This window comes from Phacochoerus africanus, chromosome 6 (genome assembly GCF_016906955.1).
Source record: "Phacochoerus africanus isolate WHEZ1 chromosome 6, ROS_Pafr_v1, whole genome shotgun sequence".
NCBI lineage: Eukaryota > Metazoa > Chordata > Mammalia > Artiodactyla > Suidae > Phacochoerus > Phacochoerus africanus.
The window spans coordinates 130,808,042-130,830,505 of NC_062549.1; the positions used below are offsets into that span (position 1 = coordinate 130,808,042).

Below are 22,464 nucleotides of genomic sequence, written 5' to 3' on the forward strand. Positions count from 1 at the left end.
CGGGCCAGTGTGGGGGTGCGGGGCCGGGCGGGGACCAGAGGGCCAGTGTGGGGGTGGGGGGCCGGGCGGGGACCTGAGGGACAGTGCGGGGTGGGGGCGGGGCAGGGATGCGGGGACAGCGGGGGGCGGGGGTGGGGCCGGAGCGCGGAAGCACCGAGACCAGACCGCAGCGGGACCCGCGGACAGACGTCCTGAACCCTCCTGCTCCCCTGAAGAAGCGGCCGTTTTGCTGTGCGTTGCGTCTTCTCTGAATTGCTGGCTGTTGTTCCTGTGGCCGCCGACCTGGGCTCTTTGACTGTAACCGAATGCCTGCTGTGGAGCAATGTGACAGGGAGCTATGAGATGCCGCGAGCGTTCAGACGGCGAGCGTCATCTCTGGACGTCCCCGAATCAGGTGGAGGGGAATTCTTGCGGGAAAGGTGCCCGGGCTGCCCCACACGACGCTCCCCCAAGCAGGGCCAAGCAGACAGGAGCTGGAGGCACCATTTCCACCCGAAAGGGGTTGAGAGACACCGTGAACTGTCTGCCGTGCGCGTGACACTGAGCGTGGGCGCCCCGCGGGGCTGCTCATTCCCGCGCCGCGTAGAACCGACACGCCTGCTCTGATTTGTGGCCACCCCTGTCGCGTTTTCAGACTGTGGGCGCTGTCGTGATCCTCAGCAAGCAGTTAGCGGGGCAAACACCGGCCGCGGTAAGATGCGTGTTCAGCTCGTTCGTTGGATTTAATGAAGCATTTAATTTCCTTCTGGTGTTTTTAATAAAAGAAAAATGAGGGAGGAAAAATAATCTTAAGTTATTAACTACTTTAAGCTGTTTAGTTGCTACCTCTTGGGCTGAAACCATGCGTCTTTTAAAAGCAAAACGCAAATTACAGTAAAATAGAAATTGTGTTTAAACCTTCAAAAAGCAATGCAAATATAATTTCTTTAAAGAGGGTGTATTATTTTCACCATATTCCTTAGAATAAATATTATAAACTAATGTAAAATTATACAGAATGTGATCATATAGACCGATAGAAAGTCCTGAAGACAATTCCCCCAATGTTAGCAGTTCATTTTGTTTTTTTTATCTTTTTTTTTAGGGCCGCACCCACATCATATGGAGGTTCCCAGGCTAGGGGTCCAATAGGAGCTGTAGCTGCCGGCCTTCGCCACAGCCACAGCCATGCAGGATCAGGATCCGAGCCACGTCTGCAACCTACACCACAGCTCATGGCAACGCCAGATCCCTAACCCACTGAGCGAGGCCAGGGACCGAACCCGCAACCTCATGGTTACTAGTCGGGTTCGTTAACTACTGAGCCACCATGGGAACTCCAGCAGTTTGTTCTTCATCCATTGACATTCGCCCATCTTTCCTAACACCACTCAGGCTCCTCTCCCGACCTGCGCCTTACCAGCGATGACGGCTTCTGATGAGAAGGAGAACCACGTTGCAATGGTGCAGAAAATATCTATCATAAAGCTCATGAAACTTTTAACGAAGTCACAAAAGGAAGAATTCAACTGAAAGAATAATCCCTAAAGTTAATTTGGGATATCAGAAAGAGTTCTTTATAGGAGTTCCTGTCGTGGCTCAGCAGGTTAAGAACCCAGCTGGTATCCACGAGGATGCAGGTTCAATCCCTGGCTTCAATCAGTGAATTAAGGATCCAGCATTGCCATGAGCTACAACGCAAGTTTGCAGTCGTGGCTCAGATCTGCTATTGCTGTGGCTGCGGTGTGGGCTGGCAGCTGCAACTCTGATTAGACCCTAGCCCGGGAACTTCCACATGCCCTTAAAAAAAAAAAAAAAAGGAAGAGTTCTTGGCAAAAAGCAAATTAGAGCTGAAATCTCCTTTCTCCTTAAAGTTGCATTGTATGGTCTTTGGTGGAAATCCGTAGATTTTCCATAAAAGTGAGATTCTGATTTTTCTGTACAATATTCTTGTCCCCTTTCTCCCTAAAATACTGCATCTATCACAGCAGTCCCATAAGAAAAAACAATTCCTTCCCAAGGCAATCTTCTTGCTTTATTTTCTTCTTATATTTTTTTAAAAAGCCTTTCTTTAAAGGCCTTTTAAATTTTTTTCTGCTTTTGTGTTGGCAGATGGCATGATTAATTTTTCAAATATAATAAAACATTAAAAATAACTTGAGCTGAACAGAGACTTGAAGCCCATATACTATGCTATAAATAAACTAGACAAGTAATGTATAGATAATCTGCATAGTGTTTTTTATTAATGCATACACGGATTTGCATCATTAAATACTATAGTAGGACAATAACAGAACTTGGAGACAAAGAATGTGGCTCATTAATGATGGGCTTTCTTTCCGTTGAGGAGTCTGTTTCCTCCGTGAATCGGAACAGGCCAGGCTGCCTTGACCAATCCGGGAGGGCAGACATGAGGCCGCACCCGTCTGGAGGGAGCCCTCCAGGCCTGGCTGCATCCCCTCTCAGCTCTAGGAAGCCAGCCGTTTATGACAAGTGAGACCACTTTGCTGAGAGGCCCGAGCCACCCAGCCGGCCCCTGGAGGAGGAGGCTTCCTGAGCTGAGAGCGAGGCCCAGGAACACAGAGGCACAGAGGCGGCAGTGAGGGGCCGACCTAGAAGTGGATCCTCCCGCCCAGTGGTCCAACCAATTCCAGCAGGGCCTGAGATGGACCACCTAGAAAAGCCCTCCCCCAATTCCTGACCCGTGCGTCATCGGCAGAAGAAAAGATTGTTTTCAGCCCCTGAGTCAGGAGGTGGTGTGTTATATGCAGCATCGATAACGAGTGATGAGTGAGTAAAGCTCCTGACGAAGAGGAGCTGAGCAAAGATGATTCAGAGGAGAAAACAAGGGTCAAATAAGGAGACGGGCAGGAGCCTCCCCGAGGGAGGAGTTCAGGGAACCGGGATGGGGAGGCCTCTCCATGGAATCCTGCAAAGCGGGACCTACATGCAGGACGTGGGCCCCATGGGCGGGACCCCCTGTGATGTCGTGGCAGTGCTGGCAGGGAACCTGCGAGGACATCCTGGGACACTCTTTCTTGCGTGACCGGCATTTCTGAGTCGCGTCTGCACATCGTCCAGCAAATGGAACACAAATAACCTGTCAACTCAAATGCAGTAAATTTTCACCAATAGTCAATACAAGAAGATTCCCAGTCATCAGGGAGAGCTGGGTAACAAATTTATTGTAATAGGACCTGACCTTAGAATCGGAAAATGAAGCTTTAGCCAACCAGGAACGGAATGGGAAAGAGAAAAGGGAGTAACTTGCATCGCAAGGCAATTATTTTCAGGCTCTGCCCATTCCTTCTTCCTCTTCTGCGGCCCCTTGTTATTCTTCATCACCAGCATCATCACAGGGGCCGATAACATTTGTCGCGTGCTTCTTCCATCTGCACGTGGCAAAGCTTTACAAGGATGGTCTCGTTCACCTTTATAATACCATAAGGCAGGTTGTCATTTTCATTTTACAAGTGAAAAAATCAAAGCTCTGTGGGTAAAACCGATTGACCGGGATTGGACAGGCGTGAGTGGTAAAGGCATGGTTTGAACAAAGGGCTCTCAGAATACTAACCGCCCGAACCTGCGGGAAGAGTGAGGAGAAAACACTTCACCTGTTAAGTCAGTGTTATTTAATCCTCTTACTCTCCACCTAAGGTTGATATCACTGATCCTCTTTTACCTGGGAGGACCCAAAGCTCAGAAAGCTGAAGCAATTGTGCAAGACCACACAGCTCTGACAGAGCTAGGACTCACACCCAGACCGTGACTCTCTATTACCCTGCAGCAATTAACAGGAATTTGGAGCGATACAATCATAGACTCCTGGCGCCGGAAGGGGTCCTGGTATAATCTGATTTTTTAAGAACGGAAGCCCATTCTTACAAAAGAGTCGGGAGAGGTGACTGCCACCCGTTGCTTTAATTAAGCCATTCTTTAAACACTTGAATTGAAGATTCAGCAATAAGAAGATGTGAGCTCCTGGGACTGGCGGTATCACAGTCTACATAAGGGGGTGAAAACAGGCACAGGGGTGCCAGGTGGAGACGGGGGCAGGTGGAGGGGAGGAGAACGCTTCTGGGGGGTGATGCCTTCACGGAGTCTTAGAGACGGATTAAGAGTTACTCGAGCAGAGACGGGGTCCAGCACATTCCGGCTGCTAGAACAGGATGTGCAGAGGCGCACGTAAGAGAAAGACGTGGCAGTGGCCAGAATGAAGCCTGGGGAGGTGTATTCTTCACAGAACAAAGACTTGTGGGCCATCGTAAGACTTTGGACTTCATTCTGAGGGTGCTGGGCAACCCCTGGAGGCTTTGGGCAAGAGAGTGGCGTGGTCAGGCTTGCAGTTTAGAGACCACTCTGTGTAGGAGGGCTGAGCAGCGGTCCGGGGAACTACTACATCTGCACAGGTGGTGGCAGTGAATGGAGACGCATGGATGGACCGAGCCCTTTGAAGGAGGTTGATCTGTCAGAACAGCATTGGCTAAATGTGGAGACAGAGGACAAAGTGAAGCTAACGATGACCTCAGATGACTGGCCTGAGCAGCTCTCAGTGTGGACGGAGGGGAGGATGGGGGGGAGGAGAGCAGCTCTGGACAGAACACGGTGGACTCCCCTAGCTTAGTCCCTGGTGTGCGTGTTTGTCCTCATTGACCCTGGAGTTCCTGTGGGACAGCCCAGCAGGGATGCCTTCTAGGCAGTTCTGAAGCTCAGGACCTGGCAGTGATGATTTGGGCTTTGCTGGCACCGAAGCAGTGTCTGAAGTCCCGGCCCTGGATTAGTTTATCGCTAGGAGAGGGCTGTTAAAGCTGGAGGAATGGAGCGTGAGCCTAGAGACCTCTGGAAAACACCAGCATTGAAAAGCAATGAAACAGAAACAGAGAGAGACTGAGAGCCAGAGCAGAGAAGCTGGGAGAGCAGCATCCTTGATTCCTGATCCAAAGAGGGAAGCAGGAAGGCGAATTCCCGGCCGTGTGTTAGCGCTGAGATAAAACAAGGGGGTTAAAACCGAAAGCGCGAATGCAGCGGTTTCCCAGTGTTGCAAAACTATCGTTTCATTGTTCTTCATAAAACATGAAGCAACTTCATTTCTTAAGAAGTGAGAGGGGCTTATCAGAGTCCTGGAAGCCATGCAATTCTTTCTGTAATTTGTGTGTGTGTAGCTTGTGTGTGTGCATGTACATATATATAGCAATTTCAACTGTAGAGAAATGTTTTTCTTTTCTTCAATATTATTTGGAATACCTAAAATTTTATTTTATTTTATCTTATTGCTTTTTATGGCCGCATATGTGGCATATGGAGGTTCCCAGGCTAGGCGTCTAATTGAAGCTACAGCCGCCGGCCCATACCACAGCCACAGCCACGCCAGATCCTTAACCCATGGAGCGAGGCCAGGGATCAAACCGGAAACCTCAAGGTTCCCAGTCAGAATTCGTTCCCACTGTACCACAATGGGAACTCCTAGATTACCTAAAATTTCAAAAGGCTTTCCCCTCAATCTATTTCTTTACCCCAAACATATGAGTATGAAATAAGTATGAAATAATCATGAAAAATACTTCTGGAAAGATAATATTGCAAAAACACCAGGTAAACCGAGAGAAAATTACTAAAGGCCAGGGCTACACTAACCTCTTACGTCATCCCAGCACACTGCGAACTCGTTGCTCGAGCTCAGCATGCTTAGGTGGTCCTCTGTGCTTCGCAGGGAACCCTGACATTCACATCAGCCCCCATGCGGCTGCGAGGAAGAGGGTGTTAGGCCGCCAAGGGAAAGCAACCACAGCACACGGAGAACGTTCCCGAGGTCAGAAAAGGGAACCGTGGCTTGTGTGGGAGGCAGAGGGCTTTGAAGAGCCGAGGACCGAGCTGCTGAGGCGGGTACTTTGCGTGTTACCTCATTTCTAGGACTTGGGTGTGTCGAGCATTAAAAACGGGCATTGGACGCGAGGCAGGTCCGCACAGCGCCTGGCACAAAAGCTCAACAGCTACTAATCGAGTGGTTCCCGTTGATCGGCTACTTCCTGTGCCACGTGCGATGCCAAGACCCTTTGTACACGTGCCACCACTCAGCCTCCAAGCAACCCACCCTGCACACAGACGGCAGTGGCTCAGCCAGGTAAGGTCCCTGGGAAAAACAAATGGCACACTCAGCTAAGGATCTTGAAGAGATTTCCTTTACCCGGGAGTGTTTTCAGAGGTGTCTGTGGGACGAATGAGGGACGTCGAGGCCCCAGAGACCAGCCACACCAGGAGGCCGCCTCTCCCCTTCGGTGCAGATCATTTGAGAACCGTTGTTAAGCAGCTCAAGCTGAGCTGCAGGAAACTGGTCGCGTCCGTCCGGGGCCTGGACGCTAGGGAGTCTCTCTCTGCTGTCTTCATCGACATACTGACACCAAACCCCGTGTGATGGTTATGCTGGATCCCTGATCCCTTCTGCAGCCACTCCGGGCACCACTTGCGAGGCCAGCAAGCCCTGTGAGAGGCCGGAGAGGGCGGCCAGCCCCACGCCCAGCCTCGTGAGGCCCTGACTACTGCCAAGCGTGCTTTCTGAAAACAGGAGATTTTCTTTTTACGCGCATGTTATTGTGTCTTCGTCTTCATAACGCCGTGTGCTTCAGAGAGGGCCTTAAGAGTGTGCGCCTTCCTTCTCGCCTGTACCTGGTTACGCGGGGTTATGAGAACTCGGCCAGGAGCCGGGAGCCCCAAAAAGAGGGACCACAACACAGAAGTGAACGTCGTGGAATGTTGTCGCCAGAGCCACGAACGAGCAGACGGCAAGTCGGGAAGAGAATGCGGCCCCTCCTCTCGCCCTCCTGCCCCTGGTGACTGCCCCCCGCCCCCCCAGCCAAAGCCAGCAGCAACGGGATCCCCAGTGACACGGTCCCCGAAGGCCAGTTGTCCTGGGCTTCGACAGAAATGGTGGAGCGGGCGTCCTGGGCACAGCAACGCCGCACGAGAAGGCAGGAGGCCGGATCCTCAGTCGGGGGACGGATGCCCTCCACCACTTTCATGTGTTTCTCTGCCACACGCACTGTAGGTGCTGGTGAGTGTTTGTTTACAGAATGAATTCCTGCTGAAAGATGAAGCGACCATGGTGGGGGCTCTGCAGCTGACTTTCGGAACCAGACACCGGACCCTCCTATTCTGTGAAAGGCTGCCTGTCCCTTGTCCATGACCCCACCCACGGCGGGGGCAGCAGAAAGCTTCCCCCACGGCACACCCTGTGTCAAAGGAAAGGATTCTCATGCGAGACGTTCAGGCTCTAACTTGAGAGCGGGGACAAGGGCACGCCCTCCACCAGCGTCTGCTGCGTGGGATGGATCAGCCCTCCAGCCCTCATTCTCGAGGGCTTCAACCCTCCCCCAAACGCCGAACCCCAATGAGGGACCATCTTGTACCTGCTAAAAGTGGAGCAAGAAAAGAAGGCAGGAATGTCCATTTGAATCCTGAAAGACTTGCTACCTAAAATGAACTCCAAACGCAGGGCCAGAAACATTATTGATGCAAAAGAAAAACTGCCGGTGTATCAGTCGTTGTCCAGCCAGGAGAATATACACAGTGACAGGTATTCCAAGCAGAGGGAGGGACTTTAAACAAGGAATTACAAAGTTCTTGAAATATGTGGGATTGAAAAAGGAGCAGTTTGACCAGAAGCCCCACACGGTAACTCGCAATTACATCCCAGGCTCAGCGCAGATCCCGGCACGAAGCAAGGGTTCCACGAAACGCACTGCACCTGTGGTTCCACTTGAGGGTGCGATTCGGCCGTCGCCCTGGGGAGGCCGTGGGTTCTGTTAGAAAGTGTTAATACTTACACGACTCTGAGGATTCAGTGGAGGTGGGTGTGTGATTTGGCCTTTGCAGGAAACCACGTTCAAACCCTGTCCATGGATGCTATTGGTTGAGCACCTGTTAGGAGCTAGGCACTATTCTAGCACTTTCCTAAGCACTTTGTGTAGCCTTCTGCATAGCCAGAGGACAATGGCTTCATTGTTTCCAGTTTCACAGCAGAGAGAAGAATGCAGGCAAAGAGCTTTTAAGAGACATAACTCAGATCACACAAGAAAAGAGCTCATCTCCCCCCAGCAGAGTCTGGCTGCGGGGGTGAGACCCAGTCCCCGCAGGCTGAATCTCTTCTGAGAAAGTGAGGGGGGCACTCCGCCTGCTTCTCCCTTCTTCCCCATTTCCCCATCATCTGCTGGGGCAGAAACTAGCTGACTGCTTCCCGGAGCTGTCTGCTCTGCTTTCTGGCCCACAGAAGGCCGTATTTCCCAGCTCTTCCCTTTGGTTACGGAGCGGTGTGGCTGAGTCCCAGCCAGGGGACAGTGAGCAGAAGCGACAGGTACCACTCCCTGGCCTGGCCGTTAAGCCTTTCACGCATGGTTCTGCACGTTCTGCAACTTTTTTCAGCTTGAGAAAGGGAAGCGTGATGAACTTGGATGCCATATTTTAAAGAGCTGGAGTCAGGAGTTCCCGTCGTGGCTCAGTGGTTGGCGCACCCGGCTGGCATCCATGAGGACGCCGGTTGGATCCCTGGCCTTGCTCGGTAGGTTAAGGATCCGGTGCTGTGTGAACGGTGGTGTAAGTCGCAGAGGCTGCTTGGATCCCACGTTGCTGTGGCTGTGGTATAGGCCAGTAGCTTCAGCTCCAATTCAGCCCCTGGCCTGGGAACTTCCATATGCTGTGGGTGTGGCCCTAAAAAGACAAAAAGACCAAAAAAAGGAAAAAAAAGCTAGAGTCAAGATGGAAGAAGGCTCTACTCCTGCCTGTTGCTTGGAGAAGAGTCAGGACCCAATCAGGAACCTCTGTCAGCTCCTGAAGAAGAGATAAACGTCTATCACCTTTGCGCCACCGTAGGTGTTGGGGTCATTTTGCTCACAGCAGCCAGAGGTATCTGAACCAGCACACACATGAATGGAACTGATCTGACCTGCCTGCGGAATATCCATCTGGCTTCTGCACACTCTTTTCCTTAGAATTCTCATTCTCACCTCCCAATCATTCACATTCTAAGAACTATTCAAAGCCTAAACCAAGTCCAGTCACCTTCAAGCAGCTCTCTCTCTCTTATTTTTTGTCTTTTTAGGGCTGCACCTGCAGCATATGGAAGTTCCCAGGCTAGGGGACTGGAACCGGAGCTAGCTGACCTATACCACAGCCACAGCAATGCCAGATAGAAGCCCCGTCCTCACGGACACTAATCAGGCTCGATGCCACCAAGGGAGGGCCACAGCAGCTCTCTCCAGCTCCCACCGGCCACAGTGATAACTGCCCCCTTATCTTCCTATATTGCTTTGTTGTCTCTTTTATAGGCCACGAGCACAGCTCCAACCTTGGATATCTTTTCCCAGTGAGACTGTGAACTCTTCGGGCCTGCGATCATGTTTTAATGCTTCTTGTATGATTGTGAGGTACAAAGCAAGGTGCTGTGCCTTGAGAACGTTCAACAAAGATTTATGGAGAAAAATGAATCTATGTGTTAGGCTCCATGAAAACCATTTTCCTGAAAACAGCCCCTCATCGCTCAAGCAGGAAGGCATATAAACCATCATTGACTGGAGTTGGTGTCTTTATTATTCTTTTCACCATCATACACATTCTAACACTTTCTGACAACCGCTTAGAGGAGACAGAGGCATGCTTATCAAATTTCGGGTGACACAAAAGCAGAGCTAATATATAATGCACAGGATGACAGACTCAAAATGAGGCAAGTTGGAATGAAGCAGACAACATTTAACACGGATAACTGCAAAATTTGATTTCAAAAAAAACAGCAGCCCAGTTACCGCAGGGACAGACATGGCTGATGCCGATTTATAGGAAAAGGCTTTCAGGTTTTAATTGGTTGCTGGGCTGACAGGAGCCCAGAGTGGGGACACAGGACCTTTTCTATAACTAGGCTCAGGGTAATTGGTGGCAAAGTATTCAGGCTCTTTCAAGGTGTGGGCATGAATTCAAGCACTAGGTGGAGACCGGCTGGAGGCAGATGAAAGCTCCGTGTTAGGAAAGGGGTGGAGGAGTGTCCCGCACTTTAGCCCGAGCAGGCTCCGCTCCCGGCTTGACCTTCATCTGTAGCCTTGGCGGGGATCCTCCGCTGAGGGCGCCTCTACCTGGCTTCTGGACACCAAGCTGGTTCCAAGAGAGCAGCATGGGTTCCCTGAAAGTTTTGCCTCAAGCGTAGAACCCAGGAGGTCTTAAAGTCTGTTATTTTGGTTTTGGTCCCCTCCCCAGTGTCAGGGTCAGAGCTATCTTTCACTTAAGACCCCTTATTTTGTGAGGCTGAGAAATGCCATGTCATGGGGCCCATTCAGTTCACCCCTGAGAGGGGGAAGAAGGCAGGTCACGTGTCCTCTGTTGCTCAGTTGGGACAAGTGTTCCAGGACCTCTGGCTAGATCTCTCCTAGAAACCGACAAGTCCTAAAAAACCTGTCAGAGTCCTGGCAAGACGGCTGTGGCCTGGGCCTCTGACCGGGACCACAAAACAGCCAATACCATCTGAGGCAGTGTTCATGGAAGCTTAGCATCTGGAATAAGGGTCCTCCCTTGGTCTGTGCTGGTCAGACCACACAGGAAGAACTGTTTCTATTCCAGATACCATGATTTTAAAGGGATACAGGCAGACTGGTGTGTATCAAAAGGAAGATGGCCAGAATGTTGCATCCCTGGTTCCTTGTTAGTGATTCTGCTCAAGGTCAGGGTGGGTCTGCATGATGGGTAGAAGGAGGGGTCAGGCAGCAGCAATAGCAGAACTGTCTCCAGATGGGGCATGCTGTCCCCTGAAGGAACCCCAGAGGCAGAACTAGACCCAGTGGGATTTAGGCCCCAAATGCAGCATTGTTAAGTGTTACAGCGCTGCAAAAGTGGAGTCCAGTCTGTGAGGTTTGGAAAGTTGCGGTAAATACAGATCTGGCGAATGTCAGAGATGTTTCAGCGGGAATTCCAGGACATTGAGGGTGAAGTTAGGTGAGAGGGTTTCTAGGGCCATTCAAATCTAATGCTGTATGACCGAATCAGTCTTTAAATTAGAAACGTGCTGCACAACTGAGGAAGGAAGGTTATCACCGGGGACTATTCTGGAGCTACAACCTGAAGTGGGTTTTCCTCTCCAAAAGAGCAGAACCACGAATTAGTTCCTCTGCAGTGTGCGGCAGGGAAAAAAACAGAAGCTGAATACCACTAAGAAGAGAAAGACACTTTCCGAGGGGCATGAAGAAAAGGAACATGAAGCAAATACCCCGGGAAATCCGCGAGGTTGGTACAGGTGCGAGGGAAAGGCGGCGGGGAGGTGGGGGGCGGGGGGGGGGGACGGGAAGCCTCCTTCTCAGGGACAAGCGTGCTGCTGGCCCTGCGGGCGTGAGCGCCCACCCATCCTTAAGGCCTCTGCCTGCCTGCAGGGGTCCCGCCAGAATCACCCTGTTCCTCAGAACCAACTGTCCTTGGAACACTGGGAGTTTCTCTGTCCGTTGCTCTGGGGGTGCTCCTTGGACTTCGTTTCCCACACGGGGGAAGACACAGTATTCCCTCGATGATCTCAAGTCTTACGTGGGGTGAAGGGTCCCTTGCAAAGTCAAGGTAACGGAGACTGGGTGCTAGGACAGCTGCCCACGCCACGCTGGGAACTGGGGGGGGCGGGGGAGGGCTACCCCGTGCTGGGCGACCTGGGAACAGGAGGGTAGGGAGTCAGGTCAAAGCCCCCGCATCCCCGCAGGAACCCCCCCACCCTCTGCGCCTCGACGTCCCGAAGCCCCTGCGGCCGCCCTGCCCGGACGGCGGCCGGCTCTGCGAGCGCCTAGGGCCGAGGCGAGCGGTGCACCTGCGCCCGAGGGCGGCCGCGCGCCGCGGGCCGAGGTTCCCCCCTCGGCCGCCGCCCCCCGCCCGCAGCCCCCGCGCTCGCCGCGGCCGGGCCGCCCCCTCCAGCCCCGTGCCCGGCGCCGCAGGCCGAGCGCGCGAGTGGGCGCGGGCTGCGCGCGGGCCGCGCCCGGGCTCTGGGCATGCTCAGTGGCGCGGGCAGGGCCCCGGGCGCGAGCCGGGCTCCCGCCGCACCGCATTCATCGGCTGCCAGGGGAGCGGCCGGGCGCACGCCGGCTCCTGCGCGCGCCGCCCCAGCCATGGCCGCGCTCGGCCACCCCGCCGCCTTCGGCCGGGCCACCCACGTCGTGGTGCGGGCGCTGCCCGAGTCCCTCGGGCGCCTGGCGCTGCGGAGCACCCAGGGCGAGGAGGTGGACTTGGCGCGCGCCGAGCGGCAGCACCAGCTCTACGTGGACGTGCTGGGCGCGAAGCTGGGGCTGCAGGTGGTGCAGCTGCCGGCCGACGAGAGCCTCCCCGACTGCGTGTTCGTGGAGGACGTGGCCGTGGTGTGCGAGGAGACGGCGCTCATCACCCGCCCCGGGGCGCCGAGCCGGAGGAAGGAGGTAACCGCCCGCCCTGAGACGCGAGGGGCGCGGCCGGGGAAGCGCGCCCGGCCCTCCCCCGGCGCCCGCGCCCGGCCGGCGGCGGGAATCGCCGAGCTGGCCTCCGGGCTAGTTCGGAACTTCCCGGTCGAAGCAGAGGCGGGTGTGTGCGGGACGCCCGTTGCTTGTTCACGCCCTCCGGCGCGGCTCCGAGGCCTTGGGGAGGCGCGGGTGGAGGGGGTGGGGGTGCCGACTCGGGCAGGTGGGTGCGGTGGGGAATCCATCTCACGGGCGTTTTTGTCTGGAAAGATTTAAAAGCTGCCGAGACGGTGCCGCTTGCTTGTTTCCCAGGGAGCGGGGGCGGGGGGGGGGTGCTGCTCCAGGAGGGCGAGGACTCCAGGGGCCGGGGGATGACCCTGAACCCCCAGTCCCAGTCCTGGCCAGAGCTGGAGCTGGGCGGGCCAGGTGAGTTGCGGGGCGTCGGTGCCCGCAGGCCTTTCCCGCGTTACTTTCCGGGGTGCAGGCTGAGGGCTGCAGAAAGGCAGGGCAAGTGAATGGGCATTGCCGAGCTGGCGGCTGCCTTTGAAAAGCTGGACTCACTGCAAGGTGTTGGGTGTGTGTGTGTGTGTGTGTGTGTGTGTGTGTGTGTGTCCATGTGTTTAACTGGAAACGGTTGTTTCCCAAATTCCATCTTTTTTATTCTCTATATTTTACAATTTATACCAATGAGAGTTTTTTGTGTTCTCAAGCGGTAGTGACTACTTTAAAATATTGCAGCCTGTGAAAAATGGCTGTGATTGCTTTAAACACAAGGTAGGTTAGAGAAGAGACACGAATAGAGAGAGACTGGATTTAAAACGCCATCCGGACTGGATTCTTCTCGTTGTCTATAAGAGCCCAGTCTTAAGACTGTGTTGGCATCAAGTGGCATGGCAAGAAGCCAGTGGTTTCTTTCATATTGGGTGGGTTAGGGACCCCCCCCATTTTGTCTTTATAATGTTCTCACTGGAAATGCCTCATAGAGCTTAGAGTTAAAATATGCTTATTCACACATGCTTCATGACTCGGTTGACTGAACTTTACTTGGTCTGAGGGAATAAGCCTGTTCGATTTATTTCTCACTGAGATAATCAGCTTTTCTTCCCCCACCTCACCTTAGCAGCAAACCAAGAGTAACGGGTCGCAGAGCACTTTTATCTCCTTTGCCACTCCCCTCCGTCGTTGAGTCTGTGGAGAAACCCACTCTGTTTTAAACCGATAAGCATGTCACCCTGCTTGAATACTTTCTGATGTGTCCCAGACGACGTGGCAAAGCTGTGGTGTGTACTTACAAGAGTAAAATAGATTCCCCAAACCCTTTCATTTGATGAGGTAGTCCAATTTCCTTCTAAGAGACCATGGTATGTTTCATCATCCATTTCATTTTATTCCTGTAATAAAACCTTTCAAATTTTGGCCTTCAGATTTTGAGGCATACATTTTTAATTAGCTTCACTCTTGGGTTTTTTTTTTTCTTTGAAGGCATACATTTTTAATTAGCTTCACTCTTGTTTTTTTTTTTTCTTTTTTTCCTTTTTTTTTTTAGAGCTGCACCTGCCGTGTATGGAAGTTCCCAGGCTAGGGGTTGAAGTGGAGCCACAGCTGGCGGCCTACACCACAGCCACAGCAATGCCAGATCCAAGCTGCATCTGCACCCTACACCACCGTTCCTGGCAATGCCGGATGCTTAACCCACTGATCGAGGCCAGGGATTGAACCTATGTCTTCATGGATCCCAGTCGGGTTTGTAATCTGCCGAGCCACAACGGGAACTCCCAGCTTCACTCTTATATCAGGCTGGTGACCCACTGCCAGAGGCCACACCGTATAGTGGATAAGAACATCAGACTGGATGGAATTCTATGACCTTGGGGAGTGTCTCGTGCCTCAGTTTTCTTAACCTGTAAAGTGGACATAATTGTCCCTATTTCATAGAATTGTTGTAACCGGTTTATGGATCCGTCTGAAGTGTAGAGGCCAGGACACTTCGTGGGTGTTGGTTATCACCCAGTGCTTGGTCACAGAGGGTCTCCTCCTTGAGCAGTAAGACGTCTACTGATCCCTGATGCAGTGACAGTGACATTTCTCCTTCCTGGGGCGAAAGGGCTCATCTTCATGCCTTAGGGTCCCTCCTAATCTGCTCTGTAGCACCGTCTCCCAGCCTGAGGTTCCTGCTGGTGTGCGGTCTCTCCCCACCCACCCTGGCCACTGCACCTCATCTGGATCCCCAGAGAAACAGAGCTTCCAACAGAGAGAGCAGCGCAGGCAGTCATGTTGGGGTGCATCAGAGATTTCCCTGAAATATCTCACAGTCTGCTGCCTTGGTTGAAGTTAATAAATGCTTCCTGCATGAATGGACACAGGAATTAATGAAATGATTGTTCATATCACTATGCCGATAATCAGTACTTCAGGGCCGTCCTGGATTGTTTGATACATATCTCACGTGACACCTATCTCCCTAAATGAAATTCTACAACTGCCGAGGTATTATTTTAAAATTATTAACACTGATTTTCTTGCCTCCTGTCTCTTCCCTCTCCATTCCACTCCGACACTGTAAGCTGGTTCTTCTAAACTCCAATCTGATCACGTCCCTCCTCTGATGAAAATTCTAGAGGGGCCTCCACTGAGCTTGACAGACCCACTGCGTGGGTTCTGCTTGCCTTTCCAGCTTCAGGTGCACCTCTGACCCCACCCCAGGTGCCTCCGCACCCTTGGCTTGAGCCAGGTTCTTTTCTCAAGCTCCCTGTACTGTTGCTTTTATGGGTACGCCTTCCTCCTCTGCCTGAGACACTTTGCCTCTTTTCTCTCCTGCTCTTTACCTGGCTGTTCTGTTCATGCTTCAGTTCTCAGCTTACTGTTACCATTAATAGCATTAGCTAATCCTTATTGGGTGCTCGCCATTTGCCAGACATTGTGCCGAGTTTATGACATGCATTTCATTGAATGCTCACATCAACTCTTTGAGCTCATTGCAATCATTATTCCTGTTTAAACATTGATGAAGGCTTTGAGAGATTAATAAACTGGCCAGGCTTGTAGAGTAGAGCCAGTGGAACGAGGGTGTGAACTCAGATTTGCAGGGCTCTGAAGCTCTAGTCTCAACTGTCGTGATATTAAACATGCGTCGCGTCACCTTTCCAAGCATAAGATTGGTTCTCGTTTAATGAGCGCCTCTGGACCCCCGTCTATGGTACTTATCATACCATATGGTAATTGCCTGTTTACCTTTCTGTCCCCGCGGTTATGAAAACTGTAAAGGCGAGAATCATATCTGCGTTGTTCGGCATTTTGTCCCCTGGGTCTTGAACACAGTAGTCGTGCAGCAAACACTTTGTTGGACCAATTCATCCGTGATTTTAGGCCAACCTTCGTTCTCCCCACTTAGGACGTATTTGGTGTGTTTTGCAAGCATTTCCAATCAGTGGCGTCCCCAGTTGCATCACAACTGTAGGGGATTTATAACTTTTTCTCTCCCTCTCTCTTCCCTTGCCTCTGTCTCTTGTTGTTGTTTTGTTTTAAAATCCCAAGAAGTCTCTTCTTAATCAAAACAACATGTTGCATTTAATGCCTTTTCTTCCTTAGAAGAAAGGGCTGAGAACCACACTCAAGAAAGGAGTCCTTCCGTGAAAGCCCAGCGTTCGCCGTAGTGGGGCCTCAAAAGATGAATGAAGTGCAGACTGTGTCTGCAGGCAGCTCAGGCTTGAGTGAAGAAAACTCTGTGCAGAAAGGCAGCAAATGACGCTGCTTGCCTAATAACTCCGTGTCTTTAGGACTTTGCATGTTTTAAGATGTTTAATCTTTTGAAGACAAACACATTAGCCTGGAGAAGCCAATCGTATTTTAAATGAGTGCAGCCTACACTGTAGGGGAAAACACGTCAACTTCCCCGTGTCCAAGTCCAGTAAACAAGTACCTAAAAGCCGAAGTAAGGCATGTTGACAGGGTGTGAGGATTGGGTTTTTAAAAAGCTAAGTTTTTGTCTTTGGGATACACGCCCGCAGTACCACGGTCAAGAGGTACAGGAGGGCCGCGGTGAAAGGAAGCCTCGCCCTCACGTCACCTCGCACCTGCCACCTGTTCCCATCCCCAGAGGCAGCGGCTGTGAAGGCCATTTCCTTGAGTTTGTTTCCCAGAAGGTTTTTGGTGCTAAATAAATGATTAACTGCCAAAGCTTGCTTACGGAACATTGTGAAGTAAACCTCGTGCCCGTTCGCCCGTCTCTCAGCGCCCTTTAACCCTCCTCGCCCCGAGCATCAGCACGGGCGGTATTCCACCTGGGGAAGCAGCACGCAGACCCAGGCTCGCGAAGGGGTGGTGGCCTCCGTTAGCTTTGCCTGGAGCACCTGCACTGTGAGCGACCTCTTCGGAGCAAGGCAGGCCTAGCACACGTCGCTGCCGAGTCTCTCAGGTAGAAATATCAGGGGCATAGACGGAAGAGGAGAGCAAATTGGCCTGGGTTTATCCTTTTGTTAGGGAAGAGCCTAATTATACTGATGCCAGAGGCAAGACGAGCATCTGATGACTAGACCGTGTCTAACGAGCAGCCCATGTGTGCCAGCTTAGGTGTATCATGAGCTGTATTTAGGAGCTAAGGAGCCGAGGCTCTGGTGACCAGGTTCAGTAACTTCTCCAAAGTCACCCACAGCCAGTAAGGGGCAGAACAGAGCTTCTCCTGAAAGTACGAAGGTCATTTTCACTTGAAGTGCTTGTTGCCACTTGTGGTTAATCATAGCACATCATTGAATCAATATAAAATAACTGCCTGAATTTCATTCTACACTTTAACAATATGCAGTGTAACTTGGGTGTTAACTAAGCGAATCATTTTACTTCCCTCCTCTCCTCAACGAGAGCAGGTTGTCTTCAGTTCAGAAGAATTATTAAAAAATAATTCTGTCGTTGACATGAAAGCCTTGACTTGCCCAGGCACAGTTCATGTGTCACCGTGTCTCGTTTACCAGCAGACTGGGGGGTCGCTTTTTCACACACATTTCCTCCAGCTTCTGTGTAGCTGCAGGTGAGGAGACTGCCCCAAAGCGTAATTAGAAAGGCCCTGCCCCTCAGCAGGCTGGACGGGGTGTGCACGGCGCCGTTGATCGGTTCTTGATAAACGGTCACCTCCAGCTGGTTGGAACAGCTGCTCCCTTGCAGGGGGTTTCTTTTCCGGCTCTTCTGCATGGCCTTGGCGTGAAATGTTTGGAGGGTAATGTGAGTCGTGGAAACTGGGTTGCATCCAGTAATCTACTCCCATGCAGTTGGTCTTGAAAGCCTTGAAAATAAGAACGCAATGAAGAGCAGGGCGTGGCTACTGTTAGATGCGCTCAGCTGAAAATGAGCTTTCGGCAGAGATCCCCGGAATCCTTAGCGAATCGTTAGAGGAAGACTAAGAAGGCAGGGATGGATCCCTTATAATTTAGATGTCCTGGAAAATTGCTTTTGCGTGTTTTTGAATTCTTATCGAGCTCAGATTTCTTCAAAATTAGCTTTATCAGAGTAACAGTGGGTATCCAATCCATTAATATAAACCACCACGCAGAAAAATCTACTTAAGATGTTAAACAGATCTATTTTCCACTGTCTTTGTATCATAAGTAAATTATTCATGGCCTCTTATGAACCTCAGTATAAATTTGGAGGTGCATGTTTTAAAAATGAGTGATGGTTCGTATTTATTTTCTGACATTTGCTGTTAAAATCTGTAACCACCTCAGCTTCGTTTTCCAACCAGAGACCTGGGCATGTGGCAGAGTTCATTCCCTCATCAAGAGGTATCACAATTAGAGACAGAATAGCTGAAATCTTAATGAGAGAGGGGAAGCTTTCGTCTCTGTCGTCTACGGAGCACAGTACCTTGTCCGCCCCAGATAGGAGAGAAATGCTTATTTACTGAAACACATGTTCCTTCGAAATCCCCCGACCTTTGAGGCTGGCTCTCGTGCCTCTCACTAGACTGATGCTGAGCGTGACATCTGTCGGAGTCCTCAGACTCATCTCTAAACGTCGGCTGGATAAACGGGAGTGATCTCCTCAGACTCATCTCTAAACGTCGGCTGGATAAACGGGAGTGATCTCCTCAGACTCATCTCTAAACGTCGGCTGGATAAACGGGAGTGATCTCCTCAGACTCATCTCTAAACGTCGGCTGGATAAACGGGAGTGATCTCCTCAGACTCATCTCTAAACGTCGGCTGGATAAACGGGAGTGATCTCCTCAGATCCCAAACACCAGATCCGTCTTAAGATGTGTGCCTGTGATAACGGCGCCCTAGTCTCCGTTGTCGTCACTGTCCACCAGGGCCATGACGCTCATCGTCTCCCCGGCCTGATGCTCACACCGCAGCAGGGTCGCCAGAGAGGCCCGGATCCCGAGGCTTGGGACGCCTGCTCCTGCGGCCCGGGTCTTCCAAGCACGCGCTGCAGAGAAATGAGCGCAGGGGAGTGTGCAGATCGGAGCACATGTGAGTGCAGGGTTGGTTTAATTTCAGCCAGCAGCTCCGTGTGGACGAGGCTGACTTTTAAGTCTGCTTTTGTAGTTGGGTGGCTTGTGGGGTGAATTGCCTTTCCGGTGAAGATAAATACATTGGTGCTCTGCTGGGTTTGAATATGCGTGAGGAAACCTTTGACTTCATTAAAAATACGTCTGCCCTGATGCCTTTGTTCTTATTTTGTTTAAAAAATATTAAGGTTTTCTGGAGTTCCCATCGTGGCGCAGTGGTTAACGAATCCGACTAGGAACCATGAGGTTGCAGGTTCGGTCCCTGCCCTTGCTCAGTGGGTTAGCGATCCGGCGTTGCCGTGAGCTGTGGTGTAGGCTGCAGACGCGGCTCGGATCCCGCGTTGCTGTGGCTCTGGCGTAGGCCGGTGGCTACAGCTCCGATTCAACCCCTGGCCTGGGAACCTCCATATGCCACGGAAGCGGCCCAAGAAATAGCAACAACAACAACAACAACAAAAAGACAAAAGACAAAAAAAAAAAATTAAGGTTTTCTAATTGGCTTCTGGCTGTAATTTTGAGCACCATGCCTGCATTAAAAACGGTGGTGCTTTTGAAGGGGAAGGCACGACGATTGCCTCCCTCGTGCAGTAAGTGTGTGCACTCAGCACCCGTCTGCCACACGCCCTACCCCGTGTTTGGGGCTGGGGAGACGGGGGTGACTCAGCCCCGTGGCCCACGAGGACCTCGCCGTCCAGCCAGGGAGCAGACCGGGGGCGGACATGCACAGAGCAAGGGGACAGGTTTTATGACAGAGCCGGGTCTGGGGCTACGGAACCTCCAGGGGGTGGGTCCGACCCCTGCCAGGAAGTGATCACTTCTCAGAAGTGATTACTGAGTTCGAAGTACCCAGGGCAGGCCGAGAGGGTAGCCTTCTGCGGGGACTGGGCGACAGGACGGGGGCGGCCGAGCACACGCAGCTCGCCGGTGACGGGAAGGGCCGGAGCGAGAGCAGCCCGCCGGTGCCCCCACATCGCTGAGATTTGGGACCCCCAGGTCCAGGGCCACCAGGAGAACCAGACCCTCAACCACATTTCCCGTGGGGGCCGGACAGATTTGACTGCCTGGCACCTCACTTCTCACTGCCGTTTCTCCTGCCACACGTTCCCACGTGACACTCTTTCCAGGACTCCTGACTCGCATGGTTTGGGAACGTTATCGTCCCCCCAAGTCTGAGACGCACTTCTGAGGCTGCTAGAATGTCATTTGGCTGGGCAGTAATTTTTTCCCTTTGGCCCAAAATACTCATTGGGATGCGTCAAGCAAACCTGGAATCCGCGACGTAGAGTGGATATGATATGATCCATGAAATAGCGGTAACGGAAAACGCCTTCCTATTTGTTGTCGAAGTGTGTTTTTACTCGCAGACCTTCCCGTCTTGGCAGAAGACACCACCGCGTCTCACATCAGCGTAAATCACGCACAGCCTAAACCGAGCGTGCGTCTGCAGCCACGGGCTGAATTTTGTATAAGCTGCGGAAGGCAGCGTGGTGGGCATACAGCACGGTCCTAGGTGTTAGGGGACCCTGATTTTGACTCTCGTGGTGATGATAAGATCTAGTATCTCTCCAGCGTGGAGCTGCTGTGCCTTCCTTTGGGAACTCAGGTGTGTTGGGTGGGAAGGGCCAGTGGGAAAGGGATAGCAGGAAGGGGAAGAGGGTGGGGGGTTACGATAACTCGCATTCGCCAGATGGGATCGGGGTTTGAGGAATAAAATACACGGGATTTTATTCAACCCAAGACTTGTTCTACTTCATTAACCAGTCCCTTAAACTCATGCCTTGCTAATGGTAATCCATCACGAGAGGAAGTTGAGTTTGCTAACTCTGTTTCAAGATCTCTGCGTCCTCGGCCATTTACATAGCTGAGTAATTTGATAAGAAATATTTCCCATAGAAAACTTTTGTTTTTCTGTCTTTTTAGGGCCGCACCTGCAGCATATGGAGGTTCCCAGCCTAGGGGCTGAATCAGAGCTGCAGCTGCCAATCTACACCACAGCCACGCCAGATCTGAGCTGCATCTGTGACCTACACCACGGCGCACAGCAACGCCAGATCCTTAACCCACTGAGCGAGGCCAGGGATCAAACCTGTGTCCTCATGGGTACTAATCAGGTTCATGAACAGCTGAGCCACGACGGGAACTCCCCCATAGAAAACTTTAAATAAAAGCCACGGAAAGAGCCTAAGATTCCAAGGCCACGTGATTTCTAGCGTCACGCACCAGTGTCGTTGGCGTCTGCCAGCTGGGTTTCGGTGGCAACCGTCAGTCGGTGGCTCGGACAAAGGAGAGGAGGGGTCTAGGTCTGTGCTGGGGTGCGTTTCCTGCTCCAAAGCCTTCGCTTTGCACAGCACCCCTTTCCTGTAAACCCTCCCAGCCTGTGTGCCCGTCTCCTTCCCACGCTGTAATTGGAATTTCGTGTCCCAGATTTTTGATTTTCATCTTCTAAAACTGCAAACAGTTATTTTTTCTAAGTAAACACAAAAAAGTAAAAGATACCCATGGAAATGCAGCCTTTCTATGGTGAGCTGCGCACCCACAGTAAGACATTGATGTGACAACTTCTTTTGAACTTAGAGACATGCTTGCAGTAAACTTAGACATTTTTGGCCTGAAATGATTCAAAAACTTAGCATTTGTTAAATAATCTTGGTGCAGTTACAAGATAAAAATAAAAGAGAAATACATCCATTTTATTTGAATTTTTGGAGTCATAAAAAAACTTTCATTTTGTGAAGAAGGAGTAATGTAACTGGCCTTGGATCCTGTTTTAGGCTGCCTGTGATGTAGGCCTCTTTTCAGGTCAAGCGTCTTAGGTGCGGAACTTCAAATCTAGGGCTTTATTTGAGGTGCTCAAGCCATTTTTGCTTTGCTTTTAACCTACGTGTGCTGTCCTAGCCCCGCCTCAGGGCTCCTGGCCTCTGGCTCTGCTTTCCCTGCAAGATGCGCTGTTGGGAGACGGGGGCCCCAGGCAAAAAGGGCACTGATTTCTAAGCTTTTCTCTGTTACTCCCAAACCAAACATCTCTAATGCTCTAGGCCTCCCCTAATCTCCCAGATTCCCTCAGCCACTCTGTGTAGATAAGCAGTTTAACTCGGAGTAGAGCACAGCTTTAAGAAAGCTTTTAGTATAATTGTGCGTGTGTGTGTGCACGCACTCGCGTGCACACACGTGTGCATCTTCAAATTGCTGCTCTCCACCCACTGTCGTGGGGTCACGGTACCATTGAGTGGGTCCTGTCCAGCCCTTTCATTTTTGATAGAAAGAACATGTCAGCGTCCCTGGCAGCACAGGATCAGTACTGTTTCATGACACCTTTCGCTTGATACATTTGCATTTGTGTATGTATTAATTAGGACTAGAAAGTACGTTTCTTACTCTGACTCATAGTAAACGGTGTGAAACCCCACTGTATCTGCTTTCAACCAGACTGCACCGCTCAGTCTCTTTACCCAAGTTCTAGAGGGTCACGCCCGCCGGCCAGTGGTCCTCAGAGCCGCGGCCAGGTCCCCAAATGTTTCTCTCTGCGGTCAGAGCCCACATGAC

The 22,464-nt window shown here is 51.6% G+C and overlaps 1 protein-coding gene across 1 annotated transcript in view; it reads left to right on the forward strand.

Moving 5' to 3' along the window:
• Nucleotides 1–12,043: 12,043 nt before the first annotated feature.
• The window catches only part of DDAH1 (dimethylarginine dimethylaminohydrolase 1), a 133,286-nt gene continuing 122,865 nt past the window's right edge, over nt 12,044–22,464 (forward strand). The window contains exon 1 of the mRNA XM_047785416.1: nt 12,044–12,401. Within this exon, the coding sequence (XP_047641372.1) occupies nt 12,099–12,401 (303 nt within the window). The 5' untranslated portion in view covers nt 12,044–12,098. The remainder of the gene's footprint in view (nt 12,402–22,464) is intronic.